Here is a 15,938-nt window from a genome sequence, read left to right as displayed (position 1 = left end):
TCCACTTCAACATTCTAAATTAAGCTGCTTTTTCAAGAGGGGGGGTGGGGGGGAACCTATCTCTCCTATCTTACTGTGCAGTTGTTATGCAACTAGGCTGTTCAGAAAAGCAGAATATTTAAATAATACATTATTTCTCATTTTTCAAATGCTAGCAGTGATGCTTCATAAATGGGTTGCCAGCCTGTGTACAAATGAAGTGTTTGTAGAAATGCTCTGGAACTACAACAGTCAGACTGAACCTGCACCTCTAAACAGAACCATCCTTTTTTCCATTATCAGAATAGGAATCCCAAGACACTAACAACCTTAAGAAGTAAAATTCTTCAGACTTCAACCATTCATTTTCACGTCATTCTCTTAGCCTTAGAGGGAAATATTAATCAATTCCAACTCCTGGCTGATTCAGTAATTTGTTCCTATAGCATATTCTCTAATATTTTTTTCAGATTTCTTTTAACTGACCTTAGCAAATCATCTCCACCAACTTCCCTTTGTAGTACTTGCAGAGTCTAGTATATCTGAATTTCAGCAAGTTGTTTTCCCTGAATTTAAGACTACTTAATTCTATTTCATTCTTAATTTCATCACTTCTGTTCAGAGCACTCCAAGTTATGGTTTTTCAGTATTGTCTCTGAAGGATGACTTTGATCTCCTGGTTCTGGTGCAGCAAGTGAAAAGTATCAAAAGAATATACATTCTCAAAATGAAATTTTGGGAAGCATAGGATGACCAGCAGTACCAGATAAACACTCATTTGAACATTTGTGATCAGAGCTTAATCCTGTCAATTAGTAAATACTTTCAGTTGCAAGAACCTTGTAAAAAACACCCCATAATGAATAATACTACCTTTGGAATAATAGCCAACTGAATTTGGATAGCTTGTTTACCAGCACATTCATATCCATAGGTTGGGGGTGGGGAGGAGTGTTATTCAACCAGCTCTTTTGGCAACCAAAATTCTCGTACAAATATTGCAAAAGAATCAAAAGCAAGACATCAATCATCACATTCAGTGCACAGGCAATATTTGTCTGCTCAGCCAACCTCTCTTCCCACTAGCTTGATTCTTCCTGCTCTCAGCAGAAAGATATCCTCTGGGCCATTATTTTTTGTGTAGTATACTTTATTAATGTTCATGAATAGCAAATAAATCTGTGGAATTCAGGAAGTATTTCAAAACCCCAAACAAAGAGCCTTAAATGGATCACAATTTTGTTCCGGGAAATGCTATTCTGCTAGTACGAGCTGTCAGTATTTTTGACAGTCTGAATTTTGAAATATGTTAGCTAACAGAATCCTTGGTGGGCAGAGGAGCTGAAGTGTAAGCAACTGACTTAAACAAAGGCAATTTGGAATTAAATTTTCACTCAGTAAGCAGGCTGACCATTATTTGTGTTTTCCTGATTGTTTGTTTTTGAAAGTTTTGCAAATGCTAAGCTTGTGCATGAAATTCTAATGGTGCTTTGATGTTTCCTGGCCCAGACTCCAGCCTTCCATCTTTTTTACTTTAAAATTTTATCCAGCAGGAAAGTAGCTCATCGAATTAATGTAGCGTCTTGTCAAGTTTAGGAAAGCTAGTTGCAAATCTGACAAAAACAAAAATAAGGAAAAGAGGATGAAAAAAAATGCATTTCAACATATCTCTCTCAAAGAACAAATGTGCAATCTGCAGCAAATCTAAATGGCAGAATCAATGCTTCCAAGTAGTCGGTAGAATCTGTCCTCCAGCTAAATTACTGCGAGGAGCATAAGCAACACAATAAATGACACTTCCTGCTTTCTAAGAATTATGCATATCATATTGCATATTACAAAGTTTTATACATAGGGACAGAAAAACAGATGGATTTAAGCAAACTTATTAAACTTAAGGCTTACTTGCTACAAGTACACACCTGTGCTCCAGAAACTGTGCCACCAGACTCCTCAACCACAAGAGCCACAAAAGAACAAACTCTGTTGTAACATATGATAGAATGAGGCTAAAGCCTTAATTTATGGTGTTAGCACTGCCACAAAACACACTGAAGAATGTGACACAATTCTTAATCTCATTTTAATGGCTCAAGAGATAACTCTCTTGTAAATCCACATGAATCACAAAATGATTACACTAATCTTTGAGTTGGGCATTCAAAGGTTCTCAAGAATTGTATGAAGTCAACAGAATATTTTAATATGGTTCACTCTCTAGCAAAATATCATTTGCCATTTAATTCTACTGTCTTTAGAGTCCTTTTATCCATTATCCTCCTACAGAGTGCAGTTATTCCAGTCTTCATATTCCATAAGTTCTTTTTATATGGGCCAGGTCCTTCACTGCTTGACTGTTTTTTTAGTCCAGATGGGTACTAAGTGGTTGCTTGAGAAATGTTTGGATAAAGATTTTAAGAGCAGAGTACCTACTTCCCCATATCTATGGGAATATTCAGATCAAAGAGGGCTTGGAATATATAGAGAGAATTTCTACAACCTGACATTCAGTGTGAAGTTAGATTTAGGGATTTTGTTCAGATCTATCTTTGCTTATTATTTTGAAACGTTTATGCAGATAAATGTACTGAACAAGAGACCACAGAGCACATAAAATTATAGATTGTTAATCAGAGGAATTTTACTATCTGTCCTTTTTGGAAGTGCTGTAAATGAGAGAAATATTTCTGCATTTTCCTAAGGCATTAAAATTGATTTCCATTTTAACTGTGGGGCACTGAAATTGCAAATAAAGTAGCCTGTCTATAAAAATGACAGTACCTTTTAACACTTGCTTTTCTTCTGGCAAACGTCATAAACAAGCACTAAAACGATCTCCAGTCCCACTCTATGGCATTTCACTGCTCATACACCTGCAACGGTGGCTTACGGTACCTTGACAGCAAAACATAAGGTGACACCTTCAACAGCCAGCAATCGCCAATTTACAAAACTCACCATCTTTTGAGATGTTCTACAACTTAACACCATTTCAGAGAAAACTCTCTGTCTTATTTTCCCAAGGGATGGGCAGACATTTAGCAGCTGGGAGAACTGCAGGTGCCCAAGGCCAAGGTGCCACAGGCAGCCAGTGAGAGGCACATCCGTCTGAAGAGCCTGGGACACGTGTGTCACCTCGCACCCACCTGTGCTAACTGCCACCTCACCACAAGAAAGCAGGCGGCAGTGGGAATGCCCTTGGCTGCGGCAGCGCCCAGCTCTGCGGTGCGGGAGCTTGCTCCTGAGCCCAGCGAGGACCCTGAGCACTGGCTTCCTCGCTTTGCTGGGTGGCTTGAACATGACGAGGCCACAGCCCCAGAAAGGACACAGGGTCTAATGAATGTCTGCCCCAACCCTTGTCCGTCATCACTTCTCCATTGCATGTCTTCAGGAGTATCACAGTCACGAGGGTTGTCACGCAAATCCCCACTGAATGGGGACAGCCACACTCAGCTAAATTATTCAGCAGGTTGGAGTGTGCGTGGAGCCCTGGTACAAGCTTGCTGGTTCAGCTTCTTTGGTCAGCGTAACTGAATTATCTTGCAGGACTGTAAGAATTCATACCCAGGCAGGACCAAGCCACTGCTTAGACTCCCCAGTAAAACTGAAGGTAGAAGACATCAGGATACAAATCAGCCTGCAGACACTTTGACACCAAGTGGCTCTTTAGCCACACCATGACATACATGAAGTTGCTGAATAACTCGGAATTTGGTCCTATTTTTATTTCTGCATTTAGTGTTGCATCACTGAGAGAGTCCGTCTTTACAAGAAAGTTTTTTACAAGGAATGTCAGATCTTTTCAAAACAATTCCAAGATAAAGCAAAGTCCACTTCCAATCCTTGCCCAAGACACAGAGGGAAAAAACACTTTAAAGGAGGTGGGAATCTTTACTAGTTATGTATGCAATCAAGTTTCATGGCTTGAAAATGTATGCGATATTTTTGATAAAGCAAAAAGCAATACTCTGAGCATACAACACTACAGAAGTTCCAAAATGACCCATGTAAAATCAGTAACTGAACAGTTAAAGATATGTTTTTCACATTTCATTTGCATTGGCTCTGCATTTAAATATTTTCCCATAATGATAATGGGTCACATACATAGCTATCTATTCAGTAAAGTTAAATGAGGAATTGATTTGGCTCCGTATTCTTTCAGCTAAGACTGTAAATACCAGGGTCCTGTCTGCTCTGAATGAATACAAATGGCCTCAGTGGAGTTCTGCCAGTTTATAGCAGCAGAAAATCAAGGCCAGAGGATCAAAGGGTCTTTTCCGGAAGAGCGGGGATTTGTTTCCATGCCATCTTCTTCAAAAGGTTCTGAATTAACTGGTGAGTACTCTCCATACTAAAATTATTTTCTTTCAGTGGCACTGTGTGTACACAAGTGTATATAAGGATACCTTTGTGCATTAATAGAAATATATTTAGAGCCATAACAATGTCTGAGTCAGATTTGTCTGCATCTCTTTTCATTTCTTCAATTTTTGTCTTATTCTTTCACAACTATTATTATCTCAGAAAATAATTACTCTTCCTTTTACACCCACAAAGAGTAACTCTGAGTATTAATAATATCAAAGCCTGTCAGCCAAGGAAAAAACCCTTCAGATGCCTGCCCCAGTGGAAGGGCTACTACACTTCCCGTAAAACTCATGTCCTTCCTCCCCGTAACTCAGGATCTGTTAAGACTGTGGAAAGAAACAGTCAGTGTCCTTCTGGTAACACTCAAGTAAGCAACAAGTTTCATACAGATGAGCTACTGACTGATATGGATGTGTATCTCTATTACACTTTAGCCATCAAGGTAGCCACAAATACAGAGGGATTATAGAGACGCATCTCACAGCCTTCCCTTCCAGCGGGTTCACGCAAAATCAGCAATCTTGCAGTTCAAAATCTTTGTCAGTGTGGTAGTGAGAAAATTGTATTCCTTACTGCAGCAGCCCCTACGTCAACTCCAGGTAGCACTTGAAACCTCCTGTTCCATGCATGAGTTCTGCCTTTAATTCTTTTGGAAAACAGGAAAAATGTTTAGAAAAGACCATAAATAGAAAAAGTGAATGTCCCTCACCAACCCCTGCTAAAAGTATTAAATATTAAAGAAAATACAAGCTACAAGAGGACAAGGTATACATTATTCAGACTCCAGATCACCTCGCAAACACTGAAACAATTCCAGGTAACTAACTCCATGCACATGTATAAAATTTAACATGCACATAAAGTATATCCTTAAAAATGACAACCTGGTAATGGAGAAGAGGAAAATATGCTTCCTCTGTGAAGGATAATCAAATGAAAGGTACAAGCCAAAAACAACTGCAGGGCAGGCCCATAAAATGTCATGTTCAGAAAATGTAGCCTAGGTTGCCTAATCTCCACTGAGATATTCATCTCTGTTAACAAAGAGCAAACACCTAACTCATGAGTGGTGTAAATGTAAGTGAATTATCCCCATTTCTCTGCATAAGATGGATGTCACTAAAGAGTTCCAATTTTGTTGAATATTCTGCAGCAAAGCGTTTCTTTATATCAAACCAAACCATATAATGACTATACTGAATGACACTTATGGAGCATAATAGATACTCTGAACATTTGGTAAGAGAATCATCTGCTTATGAGAGAAGGAACTGAATGGCTGGATGTATCCCTAATGGACAGGGGAAAATTGATAATGAAATGAATAGAAAATGCACTTAGAGATTCCAGAGCTGATTTGGCCTGAAGATCATTATGAACCCCTGGACAAGTTTTCTCATTCACTCTACTGGCAATAAGATTCTGGCAGGACTGATCTACAGTTTGTGTGTCTCATGCCTTTCTAAAAAAAATACCCCAAAAGAAGTGCTGAATTCATCATCCCACAAACCCACAGAAAGTTCACCTTTATTTAAGGCTGATTCTTTGTCTGCAAAATAGCAAACTCTGTACACAGAGGTCTCTTAGACTGAAGGTTCCTTACTTTATCTTTGCTATACATACATATGTTAATGAAGTTGCCTCCCTTATTCTTCTGTTGAGGCTTTCAAAGGCTGACCTTGCTATCTTTGTACAGCAGTTCTCAATTTCTTCCTCCCAGATTTGCTCATGGAGCTCTTCCAGAACATACTTCTTACCCCTCCCATTTACAGACATTATCTGTGTCTTCCAGAAGATGAATTAATAATTAAATTTGTTCAGGAATTTTTAGCTGAATGTTTCACTAGAAAATTCCAGTTGGATCTGAAGCAATTAATTCAAAATATCTTGGGTTCAACAAAACACTCCATTGAATTCAAATGAATTCACATTTTAAAAAAAATAAAAAAGTTTTCCAAACAGCAGAACCTGCTGTACAACCAATTGCATGAAAACCTGGTTTAACTACAGCACGGGCATCCTTTTGAGCATACACATTAAAAATAAATTTCTCACTACATTCTACCAGCAAGGTCCTATACAGACCAGTTTTTCTATACAACACACTTGTAGTTTGATATCATTCTCCTTAAGCATCTTGTCTGAGACCATTTTCTTCTCTGTTTTTTGTTAATCTCACTGTCAAATTATATCCCCCTAATTGAGGTAAATACCATTCCTAAAAACAAATGTTATTCAGATTTCAGTGATGTGTGATTATGGTCTATGAAATTACTGATCCAGAAAAATGTCTTTTGGAGCATCAAAGCACCTTTCTTTGCTTTTATAAATTTCTGACAACAGAGCTGCCAACCAGCCACAGGGAATTCATCCAGAGCCTTTAAACAACTTGTGGTTTGGTCTCTAGTCTGTCTGCTCAGGCACTCTTCCCATATTCATCATGTTAATCACCCACTTCAGAAATAATGGAGATAGGCCAAGGACAAAATGTTGGTCAATAAACTTTAGCTAATGCAGTTATACCAGAAAATGACCAATAATACGATTCAGTGTTGTGATGTTAAACCAAGCCTCAAGAGCAAAGCTGCTACAGGAAGCTGACAAAAATGAGTTCTAAACACCTCCTAGCAAGAGTACATACTACCTTGTGTCAGAGATGCACATGCTTCTCCCCTAACCCATACTACGTGACTTTACTCAACTCCAGAGTTTGCCGTATTTCAGTGATGCTGAATGCAAGCCATAAGCTGGTATTTGGAATCATCTCCCGTAATAAAATGTAATATCTGACAGCCTTTCAATGCCAATTCCTTTAATGGATGAGATCACTAATTTTTCCTCTGTGTGGAAGACTTATTGCAGCAGTTCATGTTTTAATTGTTAGGAGTTGCACCACGTCAAATTTGATCAACTCAAAAAGTTTACTGGAAACAGGAATATTTACTTCTCTGCAGAACTAAAGTAATTCAAGAGACAGAAAAAAACCACAATATTCTCAGATTTATTCACTCATATAACTCTGCATATTTAAGTCTTGTAAATATAGGGAAAGAGTTTATAGACTCATTTGTCAGCTGTAAAAAGCTCTTATTTGCATTACTGAAAGAATCAGGTAAAAGGCAGCTTAGGACTAGCTTTGCACTAGTCAGAAACTGAGTCAATACCAACTATTAGCAAGAGTAGTCATAATGCCATTCTGAATTCCACCAGCATGTTTTGGTCCTAGGAAGTAATTACTCCAGCACACCTAGCCTGAGCCAATACAGGATTTACTCTGCTCCAGAATTTTTCTACAAAAGGGAATTTATGACATGCTTCCAGCTCCCTTGTACCACCTGGAAAACAACAAAGTACCCGATGGCTGGGGCCTAAAAATATTAAAGGTCACTGATCTATACAAAAATACCATTGGGTTTAGGGACAAATACAGACCTCCTCAATCAGCCTGAATGCCTAAGCAAACCGGTGTACAGACATATAAAAAGGATGGAAATACTTCCTCTATGGCTAAAGGGCTCCTATACAAGCAACTCTGGACAAGCACTATCTTCCTATTCTGTGTTTTCAGGAGGACTAGGAGAAGGTACAGGAAAAGGCAACCTCAGGCTCCAAGGCATCTTGGTAGAACAAACAAAAAAATCTCAAGAATGTCATGTACTGGCCATACAGATAAAAACTCTAAATAAGGGTACAGTGAAGCTTTACCCCCTAAAAATGGTTATTTCAGGAGCACTGCACAGAATGACTTTGACTCAATCTTCAGCTTGTGCTGACTTGACATCTGTCCCGGTTTTCTTCTCTTCAGACAATTCTACAATGGCCTTCAGCTCAGCTTCAGAGAACTTAGGGGTCAGTGCCACATTGTCATAATCAAATTCTTCATCAAGCGAGAATGGATGAACGTCATCCCCTAGTAGCTGTAATGAGGAAAAAACAGATACATAAATAATATGGCTGCAAGTGATGATAAGGGAGCTCAAGATACAAACTTCTAATTAATATTTAATTAAACTATTTTTTCTGACTCTAGCACTCTCAGCTGATTAAGCTCTTTTTAAGTAAAAGAATAAATTCAATTATTCAATTTGACCTAATTTAAGCCATTTAATGTGCCACATTTGTACTGTACTGTATCTGAATGAATATCATTAGCTAATTTTGCTCAAGGCAAGGAATCTAAAAACCTCCCTTGCACACATCTATTACACTCCTGCAACTTGTAGAGGCAGGGCTGTGGGGATATGGACAAGTTACATACAGCTATCTTAAATTTAAAAGACAGATTCCATATCCTTAAAATCTGGGCTAGTATCAAAAAAAGCTTTGGTGTACATGCACCTGATACTAATGTAACATGCTTCCCAGAACACAGTTTCAGCAAAGGAAATGCTTGGAATGAGTAGAATGACACATAATCAATTTTCAGACTCTAAAATTTGATCATCTCGGAGATATGCAATTGGTTGGTCTGGATTTCTTGCATGATCAACACAGAGTCTTACTGCATTTGCCAATATTTGCTTTGCTGATGTAGCCTATAGCATTTCTGTATTGCTTCTCATTGAAATATCTTAGAATAAAGGCTCTGCCTATGAAATAAAATACTGAAAACACATAACTATGGCAGGCTGCATGATGATAAGAAACTGCAGGGGGCCATGATACAAAAGGTTTATGGTAAGCAGTTACATAAAATTAATTCCAGAGCTACACAGGAGACAATCCTCACTGCCCAATCTGTACAGGAATGCTCCCTATCCTTTGAGAAGTTAATATAAAATGCCTAGAAATTTCAACCAGGAAAAATAGCACATCTCCTCAAGGGCTCTGTGCTTCAAAGTACTTTAGTACTAAATCAGCAAAACATTTAAACACATGCTTATTTTTTCAAACTTCTGATGAATCCTCAATGAAGCCAATGACTACTGATGTATTTAAAGAATACACTTATTTGTTTTGCTGAAAGGGAGGAAGCACACTGAGCCTCGATGGTCACTGCTCAGTTTAGAAGGCACAGTATCCCACACAGTTCTGGTAACATTTTGTAAGATGTTGCACTGACACAGTTAATGCCATCCAATAAGTCAGAGAAGTGGTAGTTGGATTCCTCTCTAGCGGCGCCTGACAGACATGGCAGCAAGCATCTTGCAAGTATCTACATCCTTCATCAATCAGCTGTAATACTGCCTGATTGATCAAGAAATATTTTTTCTGGTTTTGTATAATTTTATTAATCATCCATATTGATTAATATTCTAGGGACCTGACTTACATTGGCTTCAACAGATGCTGAAGCATACAAATCATCCCAGATGCCGACCTGTAGCATTTATAAATGAAAAAAAGAAACTCTGTAGATATAGTTGGTCTAGAAAACAATATTCATTCCACATGCAAAGACAATCTTGCTTACATACGTAGACTATCCCAGGTAACCCTCATTAACTTCTACAAATAGCACAATCAGGGAATGTCTACATGAGACAAAGCCTGCACACAAGCTCTCTTTCCCATTAAGGCTAAGGCCATTAAGGCTCCTTTCATCTTTTCCACAGACAAAGCCTCCTAAAATTCCATGCAAGTAAGGGTACCAGTAGCTGGGTAACAACTGGTACCAGTAATCGGGGTTCATTACTACCTGTCTTCTGCAGAATTCCAAATGCTCTTCTAAAATACAATGCAAGGTGCCAATATTTTTCAGTTCATTTGGTTGTAACAATATTTGCTACCACATCTGTAGGTAACTAAGCTAAGAAGAGTTTAAATTAGAGTAAGTCTTTACAGGGATTCTACAAAAAATAAAACCAAACCTATTCTTCCATTCCCAGCATAGTTATGGAAAGTATACACACATTCACTATGCTCCTATGCCCTTCTGTTGACCTTCATGTCATTCCAGGAACATTTTATGCAGACACAGAGAAATACTGGAAAAACTTCTGTTTAAAAAACTCAGCCCCAAAATGCTAACTGAAAATAGATGGCCAAGTAGAACATACCCAACTTCACTGTTAACAATTTTTCTGTTACCCACTCATTGCACATTTGAAAAGTTTATTCACATTGCATATTTATCAGTGTGCTTCATCTCTGCAATGAGTACTCAAAGCCCTAGGGATTCTTTTTTTTTTGCTTCTTCTCCCAAGAAGCCATTCACTTCAACCTTTCATGCAGACAAGCCATCTAAAATTTTTATACTGCAAATTGCAATTTTGATCTATTTCAAAAGGAAGACATTTTGCAATATAACACTGAATTCTCTGAGCTGATCAAGTTATTATCTTGTTATTTTTGCCTAAGGAGCTGAGAGAAATATATGAATTTCAGGTGTCTAATTTAACATCTAATTGAAATCTTTTTGAGAGCTCTGGGAATAGAATTTTGCTCTATTAGAATACTGCCAGTTTGTTTAAGATTGCTCCTGTGATTTACTCTCTGAAGAAAAAAATCATTTTCATTTACAGTTCCTGCATGTTCAAATTAAAGGGGAAAATAATGTAATACTCATATTAATAACTGAAGTATTTTTCTAGAGGCTGTTTTACAAAGTAATGTTGTAAATAAAATACCTTAAAGTTGAGACTTTCAATAGTCTATTAATAATTGGCAACTCTTTTTTTTTTATTAATCTGTGTGGAGTTAACTGCTTGTCTCTGTTCTAAAACCTTTGCTTCTGTGTAATTACGGCACTCTGTGATTCACTTGTTCAATTATGTAAAGGATGCACATACACTCACCAATTATTTCATTGTATACTCAAGGGAAAACTTACTAGCTCAATAACAATAAGTTAAAAAAGAGAGGGAAAGGCACGTATGCTATTATCTTATATAAGCTTAATATATACTGAGGCATTTGGGAGAAAAAAAAAAAGTTTGTCTTGAGTTTGGGGCACTGGATTGGGAGTCAATAAATGACCAGTTTTCCACTTCTGCTTCATCATTCTGGACAAGTCACTCAGTCTCTGTCTCTACTGGCCTCTAAGAAGATGTAACTCTTCCATCTTCTTTCACTTAGTCAATCCTGTCTTTAAATTCTTCCTTGTTCCTGTTGGATTTATGCATAGCACTTAGCAGAAACAAAGCTCAGTTGAGGCCTATCAGTAAAACCTTAAACCAAAAGAATTCAATGGAAGCTGTATTTTAGGTGCTTGATGCTTCCATTCCACTGATAAAGATAAAATGATAGGCCTGGTAAATACTTTTTTGAGTGCTCAAATTAAAGATAAACAAAGGAGAAAAGAAGGGCAGAATTCATGTTTCCTAATCACATCCATATAAAAATTTGGCTTCTAGATTAAGGTAGTTAACTAGCCAAAAAAGACCCTGTGGACAGAGATGTATTTTAGGACAAATGCCTAGAGCAACTGGGATGAATCACTTTCTGAAGGTGCTTATCTTCCCCTCTTGATGACAGAAGGACTAAATTAAACTAAATTTAAGGTGAAGTTAGGTGAGATAAAGCCCACTTTGAATGCATGTTTCTAGTGAGTGGATGGAAAATACGCATTCAATTGCACTCAGATGTAGGCTGGGGGGCACATATCAAATGAAGACCCTTAGGAAGCAGACATAAGACATGCTGTTAATTAAAAAACCAATTATGTCTTTTATGAACAAAAGTATTAAGTAGAAATAAAGGAGAGAATAAATATCTGGGTAGGGAAGGTAAATGTTCTATGATAATGTACTTCATGGAGTAAAAGTTGTTTCAATTTGCAGTGGCCTGTGGGAGGTCATGTATGCTACCCTGTCGATATTGAAATCCAGTAATAATATTTATGTCTAAAACCAGGGAAGAAAGATGAAGCAGCATTGGTGGACAACACAAATAGTTTGCTGTGTCATTCACTGAGCCTCTTCCGAACAGTTTTTGACAGAATAACAGTTTCAGGGAGATAAGCTGTTCTTTAGCAATTAGTCAAGTTATATACTCTTAGCAGAGCTTCTTTTTCTAAACTTTCCCTAGCAATATATTCAGAGATACACACCCTCCCCTGATTTCCTTCACAAATATGTCCATAGCATAGACATTTGACATCCTACATTGCACTATTAAGCTTGCTTGTTTTTCACAGGCACCGACTAGGCAGCCACATTCTGCTGCCCTTCCTAAAAGAGATTTGTTTTGATGGACAGAGAACAGTCTCAGTTCAGAAAAGGGATGTCTCCAGGGAAAATCTTCTTCCTCTTTCTAAACTAGTCCTGCCATAAGCAATGCAAGAATTAATTTTCAAGGCAATGACAATTTGAAGCACTGAGGGATTTTAAAATGGACCTGTTCAGTCTTGACAGTTGTAAAAATCAGGCCACAGTTATATTATCTAAATGAAGGCACACATATGTGTATAATTTAGGGGAAAGTCTGCCTTCATCTTGAGTAGCCTGGCACCAACCAAACGGTTGTGAAAACTGTCTTTCTTCTTGAAAAATGCAGCAACCCTTAACCAACGTAATAATACTCAGATTCTCTTTCATAACCCAACTTTTCCTCAAATGGAAATGAATTTTGCATGCAGTGGGATCTTCATCTATTTTTCATGAATTATAGTTTAAAGAGTCATATGCAATCCTTTATGAACACTGCAGGCTGCTACAACCCTCCTTCTTCTTTGGTTTTATACAGAAGTTATCAAATGAGAAACCATAAAACCTCATTCTAGGGGTTTTTTTGTGCCAATAGGTATTTCTCCAAGGCAAAACTCTTGAATTATGTCAATCCTTAGGGAAAAAAGTGAGTATTTTTATTCACAGAATGGTGGGTATTAAAGCTTGAAAGGTCATTTTAGAACATTTACTTTTTCCCAAAGCAGACTTGTTCCTTATAGTAAAAAGTTTATTGCAAAGAACCAAACACAATTGAGCTCAGGAAAGGAGGCACCATATGCACTGCTATAACATCAAACCTTCATTGGTCACGCATCATTTATAAACTTGATTTAAGCCTCATGGGACATCAACAAGCATATGAAACTATCAAGACAGCCCGTTTTAGCCAGAAGCTAACTTCAGCTTCTATTGCAATGATCAGGCAGGGGAAAAGAGCAGTGAAGAATTCTCTGCAATAGAAACAATCCCAAAAGTTAATGCTCACACTGACTATTTGTACAGGAAATTTAATGACTTAAAATAAGCCTGTGAGCAACCCACACCTTCTGTTCTGATTTGAAAAGAACCAAAATTCTGAAGGAAAATGGCATTCTAAATTAAAGCTTCTACTGATTGTGTCTGATTAAAAGACTCAGACTCCATAATGCAAACCTCTCCACACCAGACCTAGACAATGCAAATCCTCAGCAGCATCTTGCTACTACTCATTTCGAAAAGGATAAATCCCAATTCTGATCACAATATATTCTAAAGTCTTTTTCCTTTTAAATGGCACATTCATGTCATTCACTACCTCCTCCTTGCAGAAGGTGGTTCCTATGTTCAGTCCAGTGACAACTGCAGGATGTTGTAAGATCATGAAATCACTGGAAAATTAAATGGCCCATCATTCTATGTAAGTAATGACTTGTTAAAAGGTCAGGAAGTGCAAGAGTTTACTTGAATATTCTGTGAGTTACACCGATTAAATATTAAAAAGCCCACATACAGTTTGAAGTATTGCAGTACACATTTTGAAAATGTAGGATTGCATAGTATCAGTGCGCAAGATAAAATAGTACATTTTTATTAGAGTGTTTATCTCAATTCTTAATGTATTTAAGAATTCATTATTAATTTTAAAAATAATTTTAAAATTAATAATGTGATTTGTTAACTCATAGCAGTTCCACACAGTCCATCTATATCCCTGTGTTCTTCTGTAAATAACACTGGAAGCCAATAGGTACAAAAAAACATCCCAACCCCCCCAATAAATAAATCTGACCCCAATAAATAAATCTGACCTCATACCTCTTGGGCTTTGCTATCCGATGGCTGTGGAACTGACAAGGGTCTGAACTTCAGTTGAGTAGGCTTGTCAAAACTGGGTATACAATAAGTCACTGGCTGTTCCACCTCTCCTGGGAGAACTAATGACCCTGCTGAATAAAAAATAGTCAACTTTAACCTTCCATTCAACACATAAATTAGCAAAATCCTACGTAAAATCCTGTGGTGCTCAGATACAGGCAGAAGCTTATTAGTCAAAATGTGCTATACTTGTTGTTGCATAATATATAATACAGGCAGCTACCTGTAAAACAATCCATGCAGTCCTGAACTAAAATCTAGATAATAAAATATGCTATACTAAGGAAAAATCAACCTAGGTTGGAAAGGGACAGATAGCTCTTCTTTCTTAAGGATACTGAATTAAAAATCTGGATGTAGACACTCCTAAATTCAGAGAACACCTGGGATTGGATTCAACTCTTCCATAACAAAGAAGAAAGGTCCAGAGCGGAGGTGTCTGCAGTAGGAGTTATAAAATACCAGACTGAATCCTGGTCTTGCCATTGGTTTAGCTGGGCAATCCCATTCAATTCTCTTTTGCTAGAGTTTCACCATCTGTACAGTGGGCTTAAAGAATCTTTGCAAAGCATCTTAACATGACTCTCTCAAAACATTAAGTAAAAATACCTGGTAGAAGTACTCATATTCCCCACTACAGTGCCAGATGACTCTCTTCTTGTCCAAGGATATTTCATGGATGTTTGTTCCTCCCTGAGCTTTCCAGAAAGAGGTACCTGAGAGAACTCCCCTATGTGTGGGACACAGCAACATGCAGCCTTTCCCCAGGGGCAGGACTTGGTCCACAGTTCACAAATGCACAGACTTTCTGAATCACTTTTTCTTTACGTACTTAAGAAAAATGTTCATATTGGGAACAGTGGGGTTGCTTTCTGTGACAGCTCAAAAGGATATGCCTTAGGTTTAGAAATATCTTCTAACATGAATCCATCTCAGCTCTGCTACAGCACAGATGTGTCCATCTTGCCTCAGTAATGTTTTTATGAAGGAACTTAAGGGGACCATATGTCTTGCAATTTAGTCAAAGGATTATGTAAATTTACCTACTATTTTTTTCTGGCTGATAGACAAGTTTCTTTACAGATTTATACTGCATTTTAGTAGCTTGATTTCCTCTTGAAATCTCAGAATAAATTTTTAAAGCATTGTTTAAATGTTAGTTAATGGAACCAGTAAGAGGGTACATAGATCCAGGGTGAAAAGGAAGAATTGACTATTTATCTCTACCTGAACACTTTTACCACAGTAGTGGAGTTATAGACCTCTCATTCTCCTGTAAATCTGTACTTGAAAATAATGATCTCCTAGCTAGGCCTTCGTAAAAAATCCATGATCAAATTTTTCATTTACTTTTCTTCTGGGACCTGTGTACCATTTAAAAGTCAGCAGGGCTTTGGACTTGTACAGTAGAATAAAAAGAGCTGAATTAATTCCCTTGGGTATCTCATTCCTGAATTTTCATCCTTTGGCTCATGATTCACATTTAAGCGGCTTCCAGTTTTTATCCCTATTATCTCGGTTGCTTATATCTATCTCTAGTCATCTATGTGCTTTCAGTACTCGTTCTCAGTATTAGCATCTGATCTTATTCTGCATCAGCTATGTGAGAAAGAACAGTGCAGTCCA

General features: G+C 37.6%; 1 protein-coding gene across 8 annotated transcripts in view; it reads right to left on the bottom strand.

Annotated features, from left to right (window-relative positions):
* Positions 1-798: 798 nt before the first annotated feature.
* C5H11orf74 (chromosome 5 C11orf74 homolog) overlaps positions 799-15,938 on the bottom strand; it is a 48,944-nt gene continuing 33,804 nt past the window's right edge. For 3 of the 8 annotated variants that reach the window (XM_026850486.1, XM_026850485.1, XM_026850487.1), the window contains exons 6-8: positions 14,253-14,383; positions 9,623-9,670; positions 801-8,267 (exon numbers count right to left, since the gene is read on the bottom strand). In XM_026850486.1, coding sequence (XP_026706287.1) covers positions 8,103-8,267; positions 9,623-9,670; positions 14,253-14,383 — 344 coding nt within the window. In that variant the 3' untranslated portion in view covers positions 801-8,102. Of the gene's footprint in view, positions 8,268-9,622; positions 9,671-14,252; positions 14,384-15,938 lie in introns of all 8 variants that reach the window. The other 5 variants (XM_026850489.1, XM_026850490.1, XM_026850493.1 and 2 more) reach the window with 4 other exon arrangements.

The sequence above is a fragment of the Athene cunicularia genome, assembly GCF_003259725.1.
Source record: "Athene cunicularia isolate RWA chromosome 5 unlocalized genomic scaffold, athCun1 chr5_part2, whole genome shotgun sequence".
NCBI lineage: Eukaryota > Metazoa > Chordata > Aves > Strigiformes > Strigidae > Athene > Athene cunicularia.
This window is presented reverse-complemented; position numbering and strand designations above follow the sequence as displayed.